The sequence below is a fragment of the Mauremys mutica genome, chromosome 10, assembly GCF_020497125.1.
Source record: "Mauremys mutica isolate MM-2020 ecotype Southern chromosome 10, ASM2049712v1, whole genome shotgun sequence".
Classification (NCBI taxonomy): domain Eukaryota; kingdom Metazoa; phylum Chordata; order Testudines; family Geoemydidae; genus Mauremys; species Mauremys mutica.
The window spans coordinates 18,480,423-18,503,757 of NC_059081.1; the positions used below are offsets into that span (position 1 = coordinate 18,480,423).

The 23,335-nt window shown below is 41.7% G+C and overlaps 1 protein-coding gene across 4 annotated transcripts; it reads right to left on the minus strand.

The window, feature by feature from the left end:
* Positions 1-2,468: 2,468 nt before the first annotated feature.
* CXCR4 (C-X-C motif chemokine receptor 4) lies at positions 2,469-6,635 on the minus strand. 4 transcript variants are annotated; one of them, XM_045031664.1, is made up of 2 exons: positions 6,466-6,635; positions 2,469-4,095 (listed from the first exon to the last, which is right to left on the minus strand). In XM_045031664.1, exons 1-2 carry the CDS (start codon positions 6,499-6,501, stop codon positions 3,031-3,033), a joined length of 1,101 nt encoding a protein of 366 aa, XP_044887599.1. In that variant the 5' UTR covers positions 6,502-6,635; the 3' UTR covers positions 2,469-3,030. The 4 variants fall into 4 exon arrangements, with proteins under 4 accessions (XP_044887599.1, XP_044887602.1, XP_044887601.1 ...); XM_045031667.1 differs by lacking the exon at positions 6,466-6,635 and adding an exon at positions 5,838-6,153; XM_045031666.1 differs by lacking the exon at positions 6,466-6,635 and adding an exon at positions 4,856-5,353.
* Between the last annotated feature and the right edge of the window lie 16,700 nt (positions 6,636-23,335).

Consider the following 23,335-nt stretch of genomic DNA (forward strand, 5'->3'; position numbering starts at 1 on the left):
CGACTGACTGCAAAGCGTAATGGGAATGACTTAAATTAATGGGAATGGCTTAAATTAATGTTAAGAGTGCTACAAACATTTCATCAACAACTAAACAGCAGAAGGTTGATAGCCAGTAAGTCTTTTGTGATTGGAACTGAAGGAGACTGTGTAATTGGATAGGGGTGGAAATAAATGAGTCAAAATCAATGAGTAACTGATGCTTTACAGAAAACTTAAAAAGCAAGAAATCAACATTCTATTTAGGAAGTTCTGCCCCCATATCTTTTTTCCTCATTTTGCTTCCCTTGTTTTTTCTGTTATGCAGGACAATTGGATGGAAACAGGATCTTTTGTTCCTCAAGAATTCATCTGTTCCTGCTGCTAATTCCCCAGCTGATGTCACTGAGGATTACATGACTTCAGGTGGGGAATAAGCAGATGAACTCTGACACAAAGATCCTATGTTCATGCAAGTATCCTAAATAATAAAGAACAAGGAAATAGAGATACAGAAAATGTTTGGATTTAACACATTTTACAAATTCTGCTCTCATTTACACCACTGCAACCCCATAAAAACATTAGGATACTCACCCATGTGGGAACACATTCTGACTCAGTGTATTCTGAAGTGCCAATATCTGCTTCAATTAAGAGAGTTGTGTGGCTAATATGAACAATATATCTTTTAAAAATACCAGAACAACAAACTTACGATTGTTAGTCATGTAAAAAACACTTGACAATGTCTTCTGTTTAAGTGGGAACACAAAAATTATACTCAAGGAGCTTTCCTTCTTGGTTGGATATCTATAATTTACTACTTTTGAATTCACAGTTTTAATACACAGCAGTAACTAGCATAAGGAAATAGGATTGTAACACTAATTGTAATAGTTTCTTCTGCTGGAAATCTAATAGTATTTTTTCCCTAGGACAAAAAATGTAAATTACCCAACGACAGTTTTTGAAATTTTAAACAGAATAAATAAGTTATACTGTCCTCAGAATATGTTAATTAAGCTTAGCGGCAACATGCATGTGATTTTTTTTAATTTGAACACTATAGAAATGAAACCACACTACTGACTTTTAAGAAACCTTGTCTCAGTAACATGGTTTATACATGAGTTCAGTAACAATAAGCTACTTCACTGCATGGCAAATGAACTATTGACTTTGCTTGGGATTCATACCAGGATGTGGGCAGCTCAATGGAGAAAGCTCTATGGGATGAAAACACTTTTCACAAAGGAAACAGCATACCACCTTTGTTTGCAGCTGGAATAAAATGTCTATTAGAGGAAAGGATTTTGGTTCAGCTACTTTGACTATTGTTGGCTTATGGAACTGCCAGTTATAAAACCTTACAGCTTATTGCAGAAGTGTAGGATTTGACTTTATAAGGAATCAGGAAGGGGTTTTGAAATGTTATGAACAGATGAAAGAGAAGGGACATCTCTATCCTCTCATTTTGGAGGACTGTTCCTGTTTAAGTAGATCTGTGCTTTGTGGAATGGGTGGCAGGGCCCTGATTTGGTAAAGTACATGCTTCTCTGCAATGAGTCTATTTACCTGCTTAAAGTTAAGCATGTGCTTAAGTGGCATTTTAAATTGGAGCATTTGTCACCTTTGACTTGCAAACTATGGGTCTAATCTATCACCATTGATGTCAGGGTCAGCAGAATCAGACCCCAATGTTGCCTTAGGCATACAATATAAATATAATAAACTTATAGGGGAAGCACATGTAGAATGATTTTAAAGGACAGGAAATCATCTATTTGTGAGGATATTGCAAAAGGCTCATGAGAACTTGTATTAGATTGTATTCTAGTTGTACTTACAAACATGATTTCAAATTTTTCTGATGTGTATTATACAGAGTGGGAGTTTAACTTGGATTGTATATAATTACATTAAATGTAAAATCTCCTTTCAAGATATCTACACACTGCCAATCTGATTTGTTACATGCAGGTATCAGACAGCACCTGAAAAAAAGCATTTTATGGAAGTTGCATACTTACCATGAGCAATTAGAATCTCATTCTAACATGGATGTTTTTGATTTTCCTTAAAAGGCTGATAGCACCTGTTAAGGTGGTTAAAAAGACATTCTGGTTGCAGTATATTACAATAAAGAAGGGTTTTTTGTTTGTTTTCAAATAGCCATTAACAGTTTAACTAAAGCAGGGATAAGCTATTGTAAAGGCAATGTTGGCTACACTAAATGTGTGCTTTAATGGAAAAAGCATTAACAAGTTGGTACAAAATAAATGCCCTAAGCTGCTCAGTTGTCTGTATTGATGAATATAGTTTGTTTCATCATTGGACAAGCAATATATTTGAAACCTCTTGTTTTCCCCTAGGCCCATATCAGATGAGTTATGTTGGTTTCAAAGACTGAACATTAATAACCAACTCAAAGTGGTAAGAAAAATAAAGTATATGGAATTAAGATCTGAAGAACATACCACTCAAAGTAGTTTTTATCATGTACTTTTATTAACAACCTTACATAGCAGAGTTTTGCAAAGCAATCCATTACTGAGAATTGAAAAAAAAAATCTAGCATTTGACAGAAGAGGCTTTGGTTATAAGTGACATTGTCTACAGCAGAATTAAACTATTGTAAACCAAACAGCTTATAGTGGGGTGGCGGGGAATTCTTGAATATCACTCAAAATAATTTTTAAACAGGAACACATTTGGAACATTTATGTACAAACAAAAAAACATTTTCTAAATTTTGAACAGTCACTTGCTACACTCTAAAAGTGTTTAGTTCACGTATCTATACAACCAGACAAGTACTAAAACTTGGTGAACTAACCACTTGTCCACAGGTCCTGCCTAGACACTTTGCCATCAACATGAAAATGTTTATATAAATAAGTCAATTAAACTTCACAGAAACTAAAAGAAAATATAAAATTCCAACCGTAAATAAAACTGTACATTATGGTCAGTCTTGTTTTTTCCGAAATGTCATGTAACTTTTTTTTTAAATGTTCTTTATTACAAAATGATGGGAAGGAGACTGTGTTAGCTGGAATGAAAACTTGAAGACTCTGACTCTGTAGAAACAGAAGAATGTCCACCACGTTTGCCTTTGGAAAGGATCTTAAGGCTTGATCCTCTGCTAACTGATGTCAAGGCATTTTGTGCTGATGTTTTGAATTTGGCACCCAAGAAGGCATAAAGAATTGGATTCAGGCAACAGTGGAAAAATGCTATGGCTTCTGTAATAGAGATCCATTTGTGTACTATCATCTCAAAGCTGCAGCCATGCCTGATGACTCCAAGCAGAATGAAGGTGTCTGTGCTGATGCCAATGTAGTAAGGCAACCAGCAGGCAAAAAAGGCAAGGATGAGAATGACTGTAGTCTTCAATGCTTTGCGCTTCTGGTGACCCTTGGAGTGTGACAGCTTAGAAATTATAATACAGTAACAAGTCAGGATTATTAGACCAGGCAACACAAATCCTACCAAAATATGCTGAAATCTGAATGAAATCAGCCAGTTGTCATGAGGGTAGACGCGATCACATACATACCTTCCATCTACTTCACTAGTACTGGCAAAGATTATATCAGGCACTGTCAAAAGCATGGCTGGTAGCCATACGCCTATGTACACTACCTTTTCAGCTAACAGCTTTCTTGGTCTCTGGCTATTGGTAGCATGGACTATTGCCAGGTAACGATCTAAACTTATGAAGGCCAAAATCAGGACACTGCTATATAGGTTGACAGTGTAAATGACATGGACTGTCTTGCACAGAAAGTTCCCAAAGTACCAGCTTATAGCTGCATCCACAGACCAGAATGGCAAAGTGATGACAAACAGGAGGTCAGCCACTGAAAGGTGCAACCTATATTTGTCGGTCATGCTTCTTAATTTCTTCTGGTAGCCCATGACAACGATAACCAATCCGTTGCCAATGATTCCGGTCAGGAAGATGATGGAGTAGATGACTGGCAAAAAGATACGGTTGAAATTAGCATTTTCATGCCCAAAGCATGGCTCTTCCAAGTCCCCATAGTCACGGCCCGAACCAATCTCATCAGTGCCATTATCAGGAAATTCAATGGTGAACCCAGAAAACATCTACAATAAAATGAAAGAAAAGCTGTTAGACCTCAACTCCACTTCCACTAAGACTGTTCACTATGTATAGATATTTTCACATTAATGTCTAAAGAGATTCCTAAGAAGGCATGGTCAGGGATAGGGAAAGACTTCCAAATGCTAATCAAAAAACCATAGTAAGATGAAGTTTACTTTAAACTTAATTATCTAAACAATATTTAAAAGTTTTGATCACTTCTACTTAATTTTCCCTCCTCTTTGGGAAACAATGTTTGTGTGTGGGGAGCGGACGGGAAGGATAATTGCCACACTGAAATGTTATCTTGGTTTCAGTACATCTATTGTATCTGTTTTTAGCAGATTCACCTTACCAATGGAAAAGGTCTATTGCATCGCCTAGTGGGTAGCCCATCCCCTGCTACTATAGGATAGCTCTCCAAAGAATAAAAAACACAAAAAACAAGGAGTCCCGTGGCACCTTAAAGACTAACAGATTTATTTGGGCATAAGCTTTCATGGGTAAAAAAGGGAAGGGAAGGTAACTCCCTTCTCTTCTTGTGCCAATATATATTTATGCCTGTATCTGTAACTTGCACTCCATGCATCTGAAGAAATGGGTTTTTTACCCATGAAAGCTTATGTCCAAATACATTTGTTAGTCTTTAAGGTGCCACCGGACTCCTAGTTGTTTTTGTGGATACAGCCTAACACGGCTACCTTTCTGATACTTGTCTCCAAAGAATATCATTCATAAGAACAGTTTCATTTTAATTCTTACTACATAAGTGTAGAGGTCTGTAACTAAGCATCCTCTAACCAGATCTCCCACTGATTCAACTAATGCGATCAAGAGAAAACAATAATAGTGAGGGTTCCCTGCAGAGGAACAACTGACAGTTCCTCAGAAGAGGTGACCTCTTAAATAGAGAAGAGCCACAACCCTTAGAAAGGTCACCAAGAGCAAACACCTTCCCCTCCCTCTGCAGTGGTTGCAGGGGGTCATGGGACTAAGAGGGATTGTTGGAGCCTAGCTGGGGAAACTGTTGAACTGTGCCCACTAGTGGAAAAAGGAAGCGAAACAGTGGCGGCCTCAGGCATGAAAGTGCATCAGGAAACCACCAACGGCTAAAAGAACCAAACTGGCAAAACAACACAGGTTGGAGGGAATGGCCACTCTTATGCAATTACTCTTTGTTTATATACATATAATAAAAATTATATAAATATAATATTTTCAGAGGGTTTATGCATCCTAGGAGATTATAAGGCACTTATTAACAATCTGATACACAAGCTCCCAATGGATTGATCTATTTATGCATTTTACAAGTTATAGATAAAAGATGAATCTTGCCAGATCTAGGCAATTTTTGGCCCTATTTCCACCCCCCCCCCTTTAAAATTTCACGGGTTAAATGGAGAGAAAGTGTGGGCACTCATATTCCACCACCACATCTCCAAAATATCATGTGGCTGATGAATCCTGGATCCACAGCACTGCAAATCCCCAAATCTGGTACCTGGTCCCAAAATTCCACGGGCTAAACTGAAAAAATAGCAGAGCCAAAAAATAAAAATCCAGGGCTTCAAAACCTGTCCCCAGCACTTTGGGCACCCTAGGAGCAACTAGACTCGTTCTGTGTTTAGACACTGGAATTTCGGGGCTGGCTGCTGCAACAAATTGGCTTGATCCAAGTGGATCCAACTTTTATCTTTGGTAGCAAACTCATCAGGGCGGCACCATCCGCCCGAAATCTTACATTGTAACAGTGCGCTCAAGCCAGCACGGACAGCCCTTGTCGTTGGCACTGGTTGAGAAGGCAGCAAGGATGGAAGGAAAGTGTTTGAAATTCATCTGACAGCTCCGCTTTAAAACGCCTAAGGGGACGCAAGTACAGCAAGAAGCTGGGGACCAAACTCCGCCCTTTCACCTTCCGCAAACCCCGCCAAGTTTTAACGGGGTTCAGAGCTCAGCTCTTTTCGGATGCCCGCCCTGCAAGTCCAGCGCCGGGCGCCTCCCAACTGCGCCTCACACGCGCGCGCGGAGAAAGGAGGGAGAAGAAACGCAAAGTGCACCTCGGGTCCCGTTAGGCGAAGGTAGCCACCGCCTAGCCCCTTGCGCCCCCGTCTCCAGCCGAGCAGAGAGGACGCGCCTGCCCCTAGCAATCCCCTGCCCGCGCGCTGGCCCCAGGACTCAATGCACTTTTGTTTGCAAACAGCTGGCACATGGGTGCGTGTGCGGGCTCCTGGCTGCAGACCCGACGCCAGGCGCTCCCTGGGTGCGGCGCCAACCGGGGCAAACCTCTCCCGCGCCGCGCAAAGTGCTGGGGGCAGGCTCCCGCCCGAGCCTGGTGCTCTCCTTCAGCCGCCCCAGCTCTCCGCACTTACATCCACGCTGTCCGGGCGGTCCCCGACGTGCGCCATCCCCCCCGCTCCTTGCCTCCAAGCTGCCCACGAGTCTCGCTACGGTCCGAAACTTGCAGCTGCGCCACATAAACTCCGGAGTCCCTCCGGCGCGCCCCGGACTCTTATAATCCCCCCGGTCCTCCCTGCGGTTGCAGCCTGCCTGTGGCTCCTCCCAGGCGGGGGGGTGTCAGCCGCATATGCCCTGTCCGTTAGTGAGCATGTGCGGCTGCCCCAGCCGCTGCCTAGGGGTCGGGCGGAGGAGGGCGGGGTGCTCATTCGGAGAGGGGAGGCTCCGCCAGGCTGCTGCCCGTGCCCTGCCCCTTGTCCTGCGGCCGTTTCCGTGGGGCGCTGAGTGCCCCGACAGCCAGGGGTCTGCTCTCCGCCTCCAGACTGGCGCGGTGGTAGCTGGAGTTGGGGTGGGGGGAGCCCCTTTCAGCCAGTGCCCTGTGCTCGCCCTCATAACGGGGCACTGTGCTGGATGACCTGGAGGAGACCCAGAGGAGGGAAGGGCACCCCTCAAAGTGGACCCAACCCCTGCTTAATTTGTAATAAAAGAGGTGGGCGGATCAGGCAATTAGTTACCGGGCACAAGCAATTGAGGTGGCAAGCCCAGAGGTGCCAGGGCTCAGAACTGCCAAACCTAGAGGCGCAGGGGCTCAGCTCTGGCACAAATTAAGCATTGGACCCAACCCTCTCTTCCCCACAGCTGGTTTTCAACCCCAGCCCAGACTCAGAGTAGCACATATGTTGAAGGGTGTACAGTGAGGGTAGCAGCTAGAAAATAGATGGAAGTGATATGAAACAGTGCCAGAATGGCAGTATTGCTGCCCACAAGAGCTGCAAAAGATGAGTCAGCACCCCCAAAATTAAGGAGATTGGCTTGAAAAAGCATGAGATTAAAAAAAATAATTCTGGGTCACGTTTTTCCAGCTTTCCTCTGTAAGCATGAGGGCTAGAAGCTTAAAAAACCGGAGATTTTGGATAATAATTTAAGAAAAGCAAAACATTCTGAGGTTTACAATAAATCACCAGATTTGGCAATGATGGAATAGGCAAGGACAAACAAAAGCATACAGAGACAATAAAGTAAGGGCATGCTTGCTTTACAGTGATCTAATGCTGCCAACACCTATGCAGGTAAATTACTTTCATGAGTAATCCCATAGGTTTCAATTAGGGTAATTTATTCACAACCGTAGCATCCATTCTATACTGGATTATAATAAATACTAATTATTTTGGAAACATTGGTTCAGTTTATTCTTTGTGGTGGGTGAGTATCGTGTGTGTGTGTGTGCGTGTAATATATTTTATATATTTTGCAGATAACAAAGCACATAAGTCACATTGAGGTCCTTCCGTGGCATATATGTGGGACTTTGTCAAAGGTCTTCTCAAAGCAATAGAAACCCCCCTATCTAACAATGCCCATGGTCTAGGCTCTGTATTAGCCTCCAGTTTTGGATGCAGGGAGTATTACCTGGGCATCTGACAAAAGTCAGTGTTGTACTACTGTTCACAAGGGTTTCTTCACACCATGTCTGAGAATACATATGGCTAATATAAGCTGTGGTCTCCATTAGCTAACAAAGGTGCATGAGTATTCAGTTATGACAGATAACACTAGTCTTTTTGTTAGTTAACAAAATGATTATATTAGAGATGCAGATTCACTATATGCAAATTTCTGACTTTAGATAGTCTCTAGTTTTTTAGTTAGAGGGGCCAGAAGCATCATGAAACTCAGTGTGAACTTTTTAAAGGCTAAATTTTAGCTTATTGGAATTTGGGAATTCATTAACAGATTTACTTGAAAATCTCAGAAAATTCAAGCCGATGTTGAGATTATATCCTGAAAATTGGGGCTGGATATTCTGTTTAAAACACAAGCAAACAAAGACAATCTCCAGAGGTTGAATGCCCCATTGTAAGTGAAAAACAAGAACCCAAATTTAAGTGTGGCGTGACTACCATTCTGGCATAATTAATTATTCAGGCAGGTAAATTTTTCACTAACAATCTCTATTACATATACAACAAAACAAACAGCTTTTCAGATGTGTCTATAATACACTCATGTCCTCTTGTTAGACACCTGTCACACATGATCTTAAAAGCAATGGATGAGAATCAACATTAAAAATGAAACATTAATGTATTTTGTGGTCTTTCAAGTGTGCAGTAGACCAATTGCAAGTGTGTGAAATGAGTGTGAATTTCTTTATTTAGATATATTATGGTACCTTTCCCAAGGTCAAATGATAACATTTGAGGGCCTGATCCTGCCAAACATTTTTCTCATGAACAGTTTTCACTAGTGCAGGAAGTTCAGCTCACCTTAGTGATACCACTGTGTGATTAAAATCCAGGCTTTCCAGGGACTGGACATATTTTGAGGAGTTCACTATAAAAATATGCAACCATAGATTATGGGCCAGATTGTCAAAAGTGTTCAGCAACAGGCAGTTGCCACAAACTGGCCATTTCATTTAGATTCCTAGATGTGAACTGAGCACTTTGGAAATTTTGGTCCTAAATTGACAGAAGTTGAGATGACAGACAGATACATTTTAATGGAGAGCACATTTTGACCTGGGAGAGGCAGAGGTTAGGCTAGAGATCCCCTCTGAATAAATACAATACGGCTACAACGAGTTTTCTGCCTCTCAAACTGTTGAGGCTAAGTCTATGGCATACAAATTCACATACAACTAAAAAAGGTCATAAATGTATCATCAGCTTTAAGGCTGTATAAGAAGTTTGAGAGCTGGTGAACTACTTAATGGGATGGGTAGCACTGGGATGGGTAGATATGTAGAGGCAAAGTGGGAAGTGTGGATGCTGGCAACATAGTTAATGGAGTGGATAGCACTGAAGCTGTGTTGCACATATAGACTATGTGGGATATTTGGAGATCCTAATGGGACCTATGGCATTGAAATGTGTTTGGCTGCAGGCTGCTGAAGCCAGTATTCACATAGCTGTTTTATATCTATAGCTCCTTTTGTTTCTCCTAACTACCCCTCCCCCAAAAAGTGAAAACTTCCTTTGTAAGGGGGACTGAAGTGTGTGAGTTAATGATTTCCAACCTGATAAAAGAAAGGGGCTGTTTCTGCAGAAGCATGTAATTCAATGAGTGAGCTACTAATCTTCCAGAGACAGTGCTAACAAATAGCAATTTACAAGCTTGTGTTTTGCATTAAATGTTTTTCTGGTGAGAAAATTACTATGAAAATCAGATCGTACCCTCACCCATTTGCCATGTGTTTGTTTTTGAAAATGCGCACTCTGGGAAGTGAAATCCTACATGTCCTTACACTATTTTGCCAACAATGCAAGTTCTCAAATTGTGAATCATTAACCTATTTTTGTCTACTAAAAATAAATATCAGTGCCTCTCCCTGGAGAATAAAGTAGTCCCTAATACAACTTCCACAGTGAGAAATTATCTATAAAGTAGATTCACAGAGATGGAGTAAAAAACTAAATTGCATTTAGTTTAATTATTGTAAACATCACTTACTTACTTTGAAGTCACTTTAACAAAATAAACTTTCAGCTAATGGAATAATGATTATTACATTATTCTGTATGTACAACACCTAGCACAAAGAGAACTTGATCCCTGATTTATGGCATATAGGTGCCACTATGATGGAAATAAAGAATAACAATACTATGTTGATAAACTGCTCCTCACTTTGTAACACATGTTATTGTGCTGTCCCCCTGTATGAGTGTGTTTTAAATATGAATGGACACACTCTCAATCTGTCTGAAATTATTGTGCCATTTATTAGGCAGTATCTCATTTTAGAAATATCCACTGTTTTCACATCTACATGCAAAACTCTGTTAATTGTACATCTTACCAAAATGGGCTTTGGTGTATGAACGAGAAATCCCTTTTGAATGGTTGGGATCCTTCCACCTGCTGTGTTTCATTTCAGATTACAGGGCCAGCACAAAAAAGATGTTTTTTCTCCTTCTGCTATGTATTGTATTGCACAGATTTTTCAGAAATCATGTAAATTAGCCCTGAGCAGGCCTTCCTGAAGTGCAAACTATGCAAAATGTTGCAGGTATGTAGTAATTTTCTTAGAAATTACTAATCTGTGCTTTGTGTTTGTACTGCATCTTCTCAGTCAGTAATGTTAATGATGCCTCAGCACAGCATCCTGATAGTGTTTCTATGAAGCATGCAGCCTTCTCTATTATTCATATATGACTTTGAGTGATGGAAAGATCAGGAATTATGACATCAAACAAAATTGGCCTATTAGTATGCTAATAGGAGATTATGGAAGGTTCATGGGCCATATTTTTAAATTAGTAGAGAGATCACAGAGAGTACTATAAGAAGAAATTTATGAAGAACCCTTCACTGCTAAGTGTTTATCTGGAAACTATCCGGAAAGAAGATGGTTACTTCACAACGGAAATGGTTAGCTAAAGGGAAGACTTGGAGAATAAACATGATGGAAATAGATTCAGAATAGCACTAACAATTATAACTTTAGTAAAGTTTGGGGGGAGGGAAGCTCAGTGGTTTGAGCATTGGCCTGCTAAATCCAGGGTTGTGAATTCAATCTTTGAGAGGGGGATTTGGGGATTGGTCCTGCTTTGAGCAGGGGCTTGGACAGGATGCCCTCCTGAGGTCCCTTTCAACCCTGATATTCTATAAAACATGAGCTGGCTTTAGCAAATCTGGAGGCCACCTGTCTGCAAGGCCAGTAGCCTGTGGTCCTGCCTTAACATAGACCTACATGCCCCAAACTGCAGTGCAGCTTTCTGGGAAGGGGCTGTTAAGTAGTGCTTAATTTGTAATGAAAAAGGTGCTGGGGCTCAAGCAATTTTTTTCCTTTCATAACTGACATGGCTAGCCCAAGGATGCTGGGGCTATGGGATATGCCCCGAACTGGTATATATGTTTGGGGTGAAGATTGGTGAGGAGTGGACAATTTTCTTGTAAAAAGGAGAGGAGACCAGTGTTGTGGCCCAGCTGGCCCAAGACAAAAAGGAGGAGGCAACAGATTCCTTAGGAAACAAACTCTTACTGCCACAGTCTGGGCAGGAGATATTATCAATAGGGTCTCAAGCTGCTTGAAGTTGTGTGCATGCTGGGGGAGTAGGCTTCTCCCTTACATCTGTCTGCTGAAGGGGGACAGACATCAAGCCTGTGAGTGGCAGAGTACATGCAGAGAGTGCAAGAAAGCTGGGTGTCAAGTGGCAGCTTTCTTAGCATTGTCTGCCTGGATCCCCACCGGGCCAAGATGTCAGTGGCTGCATGCTAAAGAGGTACTGTGTTCTAGTAGGAACCAGTGTAATTCCTGTGCTCTAATGCCATCTCCCTACGTGGCCACCGGGAAATCACTTAACCTCCTGGCCTTGCTTTACACATCTGTAAAATGGGGATAACAATGCTTATCTCCCTACCTGAGAGGGGTGTTGTGGGGATTAATTGGATGATGTTTATTAAGCATTTTGAAGACAGACAGTGCTTATTTTAGAACCTGTCAAAATTATTGTTGACATTGATCAGTCCAAACTCAAAGGGGACCAAACTCATTAAGTTTCTGGACCTCTTCTTCTCTTTGGTGGTGTTTATGGGTAAGAAAATCTGCTTGCACGGTGGATAGTTTATTGCTTGTTTGGAAGCAGAGTAGACTGAATTGACTCTGAAGAGACACTTTGAACAACTCGGTTAATCCTTCTAACAAACATGTCTCCATTTGCACATCAGTGAAGCGGAAGGTTTTATCTTTGATTATATGGCAGGGCACTCCAGGAGGCATTTTCAGGTTTCTTCCAGAACCGCAATCAGATCAGGATTATGAAGACAAGGTAAAAGTTGGGGTTTATTACCTGTACTATAAATCATTCCTTCAGCCTGAGCAAGGCAGGGTTCTGGCTTCCCCAGTTTGGACATGCTTGTGTTTTGCTAAGAAATGTTTTCCTCCTGGTTTATTATCCTGGTTTAGTGTTGTACTATAAAGTTCCACTGAGGCCCTGCCTGCCCCGCAGTAGAATTCTGGTTAATAAGGATTGTATTTGCTAGTATGGCCCTTGCTAGCAATGCACTGAGGCCCATTTTACACATTTTATATAGTTCATATATTTTATGGTGTATAACACAATTTGGTCTTGCCTGTAAACAGAAGGCAGTATCACAGCATGGATACATGGTTACAACATAGTTTATTCCCATCTAGATAGGTAAAAAAATCTGATGTCCTGGCTGCAATAATATCATGTTAGAACACAAGTCTCAGACACTGGAAAATGTACTTTGCCCATGGGCCCTATTATGATTTCTTCAGCCAGTGTAAATGGGGCCTAGCTGTTTAGAAGATAATTAGACCCATTCCACTTTGCTTTTGTGTCCTAGTACCCAGACAGCTAGCAATGCAACACATGCCCCAGGATGCCTTGGTCGGTATTTATTTTAACTTCATCCCTTTGGGCCTACATGACAGTAAATGACATGTTTGGCATTGGGCATCAGCCCCACCACTTCTCCTCAAGCCAGTCTTCAAAATGGCGGTCCCACTGGGGCGTAGAAGGCAAAGCAAATACTCATTGTAGCAAAGTATGCTAGGCACCTGATTCTAGGGTGACCAGACAGCAAGTGTGAAAAATCGGGACAGGGGCTGGGGGGCAATAGGAGCCTATATAAGAAAGACTAAAAAATTGGGACTGTCCCTATAAAGTCGAGTCATCTGGTCACCCTACCTGATTCTACCATTGTGTCTTTGCCACTTTTGCCTCTTTCTTTTAATTCTTGCTTCTGGGAAAGAAGTTCTACATTCTGCATGTGCACTGGGCAGTCTGAGGTGGTCTCTTTTGTTCATTTTCTCAGTTTTCAAAATATCTGGTGAAATGTCTTGTTTGTGTGGCTGAGAGATGGTTCTGAAAGCAGAGGCGGGAGTAAAAATCTTCTTCTAACTCAGTCTGTTCATCCAAGGCCAATAACAGCTAAATTATACAATTTAATTCTAGCAGTCTTCAGGAGCAATCTGCACATATGAATATTGCCTTAATTTAATTTAATTTAATTTAATATTGCCTTAAAATAGGATTCAGCCAATTTCCACTGATGCAACCAGAAAACAAATAAACAAACCCAAGGTACTTATGAACAGACAAAACATGATTCTGCATTCTTGATGGTATAGAGTAGGGAAAGTTTCTCCACTCTTTATAAAACCTCTTAAAACCAGACTTAGGGCTGTGTGTTTCACAACGGTAACTGCCATGTTTGAATCTGGCTGACAGGCATAATGCCTGCCCTCTGCTTCCTCTCAAGTTGGTGTTGAAATCTGTTGCCCTGCTAGTTCAGGGAGGGACAGCCAAGTTCAGTGCCGTAAGGAGCAAATTTTGCTAGACACCTGGTCCATTCTCTGTGGATTGTGTGCTCTAAGTCTCTCCCAGTGAGATATTAACTCACTGCAGAATTCAAAACATTTTCTGAATGCTTGGAAGCCAGGACGTGCATATACAGCCATTGCATGGTCTTCGAGCAATGACCTACTCTTTCCTGACATGGTGGTAGGGCTATGGCCCACTTTTTGTTTTTTGAGTTACTTTCTCCTCAAAGAAAATTTTTATACCCTTCACTTGTTACGCAGCTAATTATCTTCAGCAAGGTGAAGGCAATGTTAATGTATGTGTTGAGATGACTATTGAAAACACAGATTAACCTTTGCCCTTAAAACAAAACAAAACAAAAATCCCCCTCTGAATGCTGCCAGACTGACAGCCCTGTAGACTGAAGTTCTCCCAATCTGCAGGACTTGTTCAGGCACAGACAGTGGATATACAAATAGGGCCTGGCAAATCCATTCACTTTGTCTGTCAAAGTCAAGGACATTGGTACAGAGCTGGTAGAAATGTTTGTGGCAGTTCACTGATTTACTAATAATTTTTACAGGTATTTGGGTCTATTTTTTTTCCCCCGCTGGACTCTTCGCGATGAGTGCTCCTTTGAATGTTCGGTACTGCAGGATTGTTGCTCGATATTTGTGAAGGTTATGTAAGTCAAATAGTTCCTGTTCCCTGATTGTCTGACGAGATCATGGGGGTGTTGAATCACTCAGGTAAAGGTGGGGGGGAGCACTTAAGGAAGGTGACAAAGTAGGAGACAAGCAGGCCTAGGAAATTTTAGGGTACTCAAAATCTTTTCCTGTCTGCTTTTGCACAAGAAGGAGCGTTACATTAGGCTATGTACATGGACCTCACAATAGCTACTTTTCTTCCTGATTGAAGGAGTGGGGGAACGGGGGAGAAGAGATTATAAGTCAGTTTTATTGGTTGCTTAGTAGACTATACATTTAATTTTCTCTTGTCACATTCCCATCAAGAGAAATACAATGGATATACAAAGTGTTCAGGCAAGCACTTCTGACATGAACATACTTGTTCACATATGAATGCTTTTCTTTTCTTTTCTTTTCTTTTGCACTTGACTCTACCTGATTGGTCATGAGTAACTGTATTTGTATAGGTAAAAAACTCCTCCCCAAACATTAATGTGGACATAAAATGGCTGCATGGGTTTTCCTGGAAAAGTGAACAAAAGAGGGCATGAATGTAACTGAATCAAATGGTGAGCTGAGTTTAGCAAACATGTTCACAAATAAATTATTTCACTGTTTGCCCACATGTAAGTTGAACATGATTAGGGGCAGTGTGAGGTTGTAGGTGCTTATCATGTGTAGTTCCTACTTGGAGTAATACACGTCATCACATTTGCCAATAAATTCAAATGGTAGCCTAGGATCCTGATCCTTCATCTTCCACTTGAGTCAGTGGGACTGATCACATGAGTAAGGGCTGCAGGACTGGAAGCAGCCATTTTGTATCTTCATCTATTTCTCTAGGAACTGTAGCCTAAACAGACCTGTTACTGAGACTATTTGTTCACTTCTGAGTGAAAGTTTTGAAAAACATACAGGAGTGGCTATTCTAAAAATAGGTCTAGGGTACAGTCTGTGTTCAGGACACTGTGTGCTAAGTGATGCTTTATCAACCTTAAAGAAAAGGTTATAAAAACAGGAAGAAGCATTGATATATCCAAGGACCCTGATAGCATTTCTATCTGTCTCTTTCCTTCTAGAAAGATCTCGTTGGGTGCTAAGGGAGGGTTGTCATAAACAAGGACACTTTTACTCCTTTTTCCTTAGGGTTTCTGTACAAAGAACTTGGCACAATGCCCAGTTCAAACCACATTTGTTGACGTCTTAGGTAATCACATGCTCAGTCTTCTCACGTACTGTGGTTTCAATTTGTAACGGTTGTTTTGTGGTTTGGAAGATGTGTGGAGCACTGTCCCTTTTCTTTCAAAAATGCAAAAAAACAAACATCCCCCCTTCACTCACCCCCCCCCCCCCCGATGAAGGCAGAGCTGCTTGGGTAACAATTATTTCACCAAAAGTAAGTCCTTAAAGAAAGATTGACTGTTGTATGATTTAAAAACCAAACTAAGTACCCACTTCAGATTACTTTAGCAAATATGTTAGCAGATAAAGTACATGCAATATATATTTCAGTGGCATTTACTGAATTTGAAGACACACTTTTAATCTCTCTGGGATATGGTCAAGATGCATCAAGGAGTTAGGAAATTCATAATCCATGTCTTTATACATTTTTAAGACTTGCAATTTATGCCTAGCCTTGGAGAATGATTTGGAAATGTTTTCAGCATACTGGCTAGTGAACCTGTATGTGTACTACTGCCTTTCTTTAAATATAGTGCCTAACCTGCAAAAGTATTTGTGACTATCACTTTTTAGCAACTGATCCACAAAGGGTTTAAATCCAATATCAGTGCAGCTGGGGAACATTCTCCTATAGGTCAAGGAGCAAAGACTTGATTCTTGGGTTCTATTCCCCTAACAGCTGCAAAGTCCATGAGACTTACACTGAATATTGTAGCTGATGACCATGAGGTCCATTTAGTTGCAGAATAATTTAGTATGTATTTATTCTGTGTTCAGAACAGTTGATGTTTGATTCCTGGTCCTTAGATCATCAAGTGCTGAAGGGGTAGCATGATCAATTTCCTGTGACATGCCTTACATTTCAGAGAAGCTATACTTCTGCTGCCTTAAAGGAAGGGCACTGAGTATTTCCAATGGGAGTCCTGTACAGCTAGAAGGATAGCAGTTCTGATAGGGGAGTTGAGGGAGGCAGTGACAGTTAAATTGGTGGAATAATGGGGAAGATCTTCATTTTTTTAGGGTATGTCTACACTCCCCATGTTACAGCGCAGCCGCAACAGCGCTGTGCCATGGGCAGTGTAGTAACGCTTTATCACCGGGGGAGATCTCTCCCGGCGATAAAAAACCCCACCCCGAACGAAGGGTGGTAGCTTTATCGCTCGGAGTGCGGCTTCTGGTGATAAAGCGCTGTCTATACTGGTGCTTTTCAGCACTAAAACTTTTGTCACTAAGGGGGGTGTTTTTTCACACCTCTGAATGACTAAAGTTTTAGTGCTGAAAGTGGCAGTGTAGACACAATTAGAGTAATGTAGTTGACTGATGGGGGGAAACGTAATCCATTTGCAGAACAGTCATACCTTCCTGTTCTGATTTGCCCCCCAAGTCTTCACATAGAATCATAGAATTATAGGACTGGAAGGAATCCGGAGAGGTCATCTAGGTCCAGTTCCCTGCACTCAGAGCAGGATTAACTATTATTTAAACCAGGAAGGGGCAAAATATGGATTGTGGAGCGGGGGGGTGGGAGGGGCGGGGCAGAGGGCTCTGCATGCTGCCACTCTGAAGCCGCTCCAGGTAAGTGGCACTGGACTGGAGCCCGCACCCTGAACCCCAACCCCTGCCCTGAGCCCCCAACTTCATGCCCTGAGCCCCCTGCCACACCCTGCACCCCTCCTGCACCACAATCTCCTGCCCTGAGCCCCCAACCCCCTCCTGCACCCTGTGCCCCTCTTGCACCCTAACCTCCTGTTCTGAGTCTGAAACTTCCTGTCCTGATCTCTCTCCTGCACTCTGCACCCATTCTGCACCTCAGCCCTCTGCCCTGAGCCCCCTCCTGTACCCCGCACCCCTCCTGCTTCCCAACTTCCTGCCCTGAGCCCCTTCCTGTACATCGCACCCCCTCCCACGCCCTGCTCTCCCTCCTGCACCCCAACCCCCTGCCCCTGCCTACATTCATGGCCCTGCATGCAATTTCCCCACCCAGATGTGGCCCTCGGGCCAAAAAGTTTGCCCCTGATTTAGACCATCTTTGACAGTGTCTGTCTAACCTGCTCTTAAAAATCTCCAATGATGGAGATTTCACAGCCTCCCTAGGCAATTTATTCTAGTGCTTAATCACCCCCTGACATTAGGAAGTTTTTCCTACTGTCCAACCTAAACTGCCCTTATTGCAATTTAAGCCCATTGCTTCTTGTCCAATCCTCAAAGGTTAAAGAGAACAATTTTTCTCCCTCCTCCTTGTAACAATATTTTATGTACTTGAAAACTGGTATCATGTCTCTACTCAGTCCTTTATTCTGCAGACTAAACAAACCCAGTTTTTCCATTTTTACACATAGGTCATGTTTTCTAGACCTTTAATCATTTTTGTTGCTCTTCTCTGGACTTTATCCAATTTGTCCACATCTTTCCTGAAATGTGGCACCCAGAACTGGACACAATACTCCAGTTGAGACCTAAACACCACGGAGAAGAGCAGAAGAATTACTTCTCAGGTTTTGCATACAACACTCCTTCAAATATATCCTAGAATGATGTTTGCTTTTTTTGCAACAGTGTTACACTGTTGACTCATATTTAGCTTGTGATCAATCCACTCTGACCCCCAGACCCCTTTCTGTAGTACTTCTACCTAGGCCAGTGGTTCTCAAACTTTTGTACTGGTGACCCCTCTCACATAACGAGCCTCTGGGTGCGACCCCTCCTTATAAATTAAAAACAAATTTTTGTATATTTAACACCATTATAAAAGCTGGAGACAAAGTGGAGTTTGGGGTGGAGGCTGACAGTTTGCAACCCCCCCCCATGTAATAACCTCATGACCCCCTGAGGGGTCCCAACTCCCAGTTTGAGAACCCCTGTCCTAGGGGTCATTTCCCATTGTGTATGTGTGCAACTGATTGTCATTTCCCATTGTGTATGTGTGCAACTGATTGTTCCTTCCTAAGTGAAGTACTTTGCATTTGTCCTCATTGAATGTCATCCTAGTTACTTCAGACCATTACTCCAGTTTGTTCAGATCATTTTGAATTTTAATTCTATTCTTCAAAGCACTTTCAACCCCTCCCAACTTGGTATCACCCACAAACTTTATAAGTGTACTCGCTATGCCATTATCTAAATAATTGATGAAGATACTGAACAGAATCAAACATGTTTTAACTTATCTGTCTTTCAATGTTTTTTCTCTATGGCACCTATCCTTTTGGTATTTAAGTAGTGTCTGAGTTAGATTGTAAACTGTTTGGGGCAGGAATCTTGTCTCTTTTTACTTTTGTAAAGTGCTATGAACACACAGGCAGCTCACTAAATAATAGAGCTGTAGGGTTGGAAGGGACCTCAATAGGTCATCTAGCCCTGTAGAAAATAATTTGTTATTAAGCTACAAAATGTGAGCTGCAGCTTGAAGCCTTTATTTAATCTTCGCTAAGGCAAGCCCCCCACTGAATTCAATGCAAGACTTGACTGAGTAAGGACTTCAAGCTCTGGGGAGATGTGAATGGGTTCCCCCTTCAGCTTCTAGAAACCTTGGCTAGTGAGCCCTCTGGATGAATTAAACAGCATATGCAATCCACCAGGTACCTTAATCAAGTACTCTTTATTATTGTTTTCTCCATTGTGCTCCAGGTACAACACAAACATAGCAGCAGTTAGGAACCCCACTTTTATGCCCTGGCTTTTATACTGCTTGCCTTCTCCGAGCCATCCAGCTGGTGAGCTAATTATCTTATCAGCTTCACTACAAGTGCAAATGATCCCTTCTAACCTTCCAAACCTGCTCCTACTCTAACCATACACAATAACCCCAATCACCCCAGTCCAGCTGCTATCTTCCCCCAGTCCATATTCCAGATATGACAGTCCCACTTAATGTGGCCTTCCCCTCTGCCACCCCGACTGGGAGCAGGTTATATCCTGGCTGGCTGAAGTGGCCATTCTTTCCTCCTCTTTTGTACTCGCAGGTCTTACTGCTTGAGTGATCTTGCCTCCTCACTCCTGCTTGTGTTGGACAAGTTCCTTGGAAAATCCACTTCAACACACACTTCAGCCAATTTTACTATTGCCTCCACCATCTCTGGTTGCTGTCTTCTCATCCAGATCTTGGTATCTGGGAGGATCTGTGTAAATTGCCCTAATATCATGGCTTCCATAACCACTTCCACATCTTGCCCCCTTGGCCTCAGCCATTGGTTGGCTTAATCAATCAACTTCTGTGCAAATGCTCTGGGCCTTATCCCATAAGTCCACCTGGCCGGGGCCAATCAGAGGGGAGAGGGGGGACAGGAGGGCCACTTGGCCTGGGCCTCAAGCTCAAAGGGGCCTCAAATTTAGACACTTGTTAATTTTTTGACATTTGATAAGTTTTGCAATTTGTTTTTATGCGCATCCCTATCGGACCAAAATGTGGCGCACTCTCTCAACTATGGGACAAGAGCGTTTGAATGGGCTCGCCATGCTTAATATCAACTGTGACATTGCACGAAAGCTAGATTTTTCCTCAATAATTAGTGCATTTGCACAGAAAAAGTCTAGAAAAACATTTGTTAAATAAGAAAATATTCACCATTATGTCTCACTCTTTTTTTGGTGCCTTATTTTGTTTTCATGTGTTGTCATTTTTTATTTTTATTATGGCTAGGAGTCTCAAAAGCAGGAAGTGGCCCAGTCTCTCTGGACCTCTGAGAGGGCCTGCACCTGGCCACCCTAAATTTCTGTTGGTATTTTTTGGCTGAAAGTGTACACGGTCCAACATAGCAACCTTTAACATGTCATAGTTCTTGGCCTGCTCCTTGCTCAATGCTATGTAAGTGGTTTGAGCGTCTCCTGTCAGATAAGAGGCTAACTGTAGGGCTTGTAATCCTTTACCTCAGCCTGTGCCAGCAGCAATGCTTTTGGGAGTCAGTAAGAATGCATGAGCATCATCCCCAGGGCCCATTTTACAAAATGTCAGCCCCAGCCCCACCCCCTCTGCCTGACTTCTGTTCTCTGCAGCAGAACTTATCATGTTTTGTATTAACTGCTGCAGTACCTGGGCCTGTTCCTGCATGAACTTCTGGAACATTCACTGTTGTTCTTTCTGCTATTCCAGCAGAGCTTGTCACTCGCTCTGCTGAGTCTGCTGGAATGCCTGCAGCATCCTCTGCATCTCCTTTTGTTGCTCTACCAGCCATCATATCAACTCCTCCATCATTTCCCCAGTTCAGCTTGTTGCCTGATCTAGGGTGTGTTAATAATATTAATTTAATGTATCAATTTAATTTAATTTTACTTTTGAATTTTCTATTAATTATTGATAATAAATAATTATTAATATTAATTAGTATGGGTTTTAGGCTCGCCAATCTGTTTGATCAGAAGATAAAAGTTCTTGACCCAAATCAGGCTCCACGGAATTTACAAAGGACCCTCTGGGGTATGACAGGAAGCTCACACTGAGGCAGATATAGTCATAAAGACCTTTTATTAAAATCAATGAAATAGTAAGTAAATGGTAAAATAATCAGAGTTACAAAGTTACAATTGTCTTACTGTTATTCAAAAGATACATATGGTAATACAATATTATATGCTGCAAAACTTGGGTTAATATATTCACACCTTATCTTGATAACCTGGTGTTGAAAGACACAGGACCTCGCTTCTGGGAGTTCGAGTTTCTCACCTCTTGCAGAGGTGTGCAGAGGAAACTAATGTGAAGAGCTGTCAAAGCTAACTTAGAGTTTACTTAACTAACTTAAACTTAAAATTAAAACCTAATAAACAAAACTAAGAACAAAAGTTTTGGGAAACCAAGCTTAGCCTAGTCCCCTTGGAACTTAAAGTTTGAAAAGAAAATAAGTACGGCCTACTAATAGTTGTTAGCCATCGTGGATGGATAGCATCGATAGTTTGATGAAGATGAAGATAGTGAGGTGCGTCATTTCTTTTATAGGGCACAATTGCCAGAAATTCTTCCTCTTATGTCCAAATTTCATTCCTCACCCACAGAAATGTTAGGGTACACTTACCCCATAGGCTAGTATGTATGTATGTATTGTTGACATGTACGTACGCACATAAGTTTCCTTGTACTATATCTGTTAAATCAATAGGTACAACTTCGAAAGAAACCCCTATGCCATTCTTCATTGTCTATTGGTCTAGGTAAAAGGTCTTAGACCTAGGCGTACTGAAATCTATTTAGGTAACAAGATGAAGGTCAACTTTACTTTCTGGGTAAAAGGTCTTAATATAGATATGCTAACTTTGCCTTAGCTTAACATATAGGTTTTTGGCCTGTAGGTCTCTTGCATTACAGCTAAACTTATTTTTAATATAAATCTATAAACCTATTACAATACATCAAATACTTAAACTTATAAGAAAAGATATATCTATGCAAGCAAGCAGATAAATCCTTTAGGCTACAGCCTGTCCTCACACCGGCTGCCTCCCAATCCTCCTGGCTCTGGCTGACAAGCGGAGCCCAGACAAGCCTGAATGAGTTCTCCCTTCAGCTCCTGGAAACCCTGGCTGGCAGGACCAGCTCTAGGCACCAGCAAACAAGCATGTGCTTGGGGCGGCACAATTCCAGGGGCAGCATTCCAGCCACTTTTTTTTTGATTTGGCAGTTGCGCTCTTGGAGGGTTTTTTTGTTTTGTCCTGTTCTAACCACACCCAGTAGCCTGGGTGCCCCAAATGACCAGGGGGTTGGCTTCCCATAGGTTCTATTTTTGGCTGCTAAAAGCACCCTGTCATAGGAAGGATGTTTTGTCCTGTAAAATATATATGAAACTGGAAGTTAAAATTCCTATGGCTTATATCTAAAAGAGTAGTAATTACCAACTGCTGTCCTATTCCTTCTTCAAATTAAACAGATTCTAATGTCCAAGGCCATGTATCTGTGTGTGAGCTCTTGCTGAGCATATCACAGCCTCTCTTTTGACCTACAGAGCTACTGCACTACTAGTATCTAACTTAAATATTTGCACCTTAAGATATCTGGAGTTCAAAAGGTACAATATAAAGATAAATTCTATTCTATATTGTTTGTTTATCAGAAGAGGGATCAAAATCACTGATCTGTTAGTTTACTGATTCAGTGCATAAGTGTCACTGTTGTAAAGAAACCTTGAGAAAAAGCCAATCGTGACCGATTCCGAATGATTGTCCAAAACAAACAGTTGAAATCATGGATGACAGAGACAGACAAAACCTCTCTGGCCATCTATCTGTGCTCTTGCCAGTGCAAGGCTGCATGCTGCAAGACAAGCAGCAAACCAAGACCAAGCAAATCAAAACAAACCCAAGGCAAACTAGTCCACAGTCCATTACTCAGGAGAGCAGTGTCTGATGCATTAGGAAGACAGGATTTCCATGGTGTTAATTTTTAGGGATTTGGATGCCTAGTTCCTTTTAAAATTAATGCAAATTGGTTGTCCTAAGAAGCTTTGACAATCTCAGCCTTCAGTCCTAATGTGCCATTTTTCTGAAATAGAGGGAAGTCCTTTTTTCTATATTAATTACGAAATTGTGCTTGGAGGTTATCATATGTATATGCTGTAGAGAATTAGAAGATGCATTTTGGCTGTGATTATGAATCAGGCATACATACCGAAATGGAGGTGAGTGAATAAATAAAAGTATTGCCC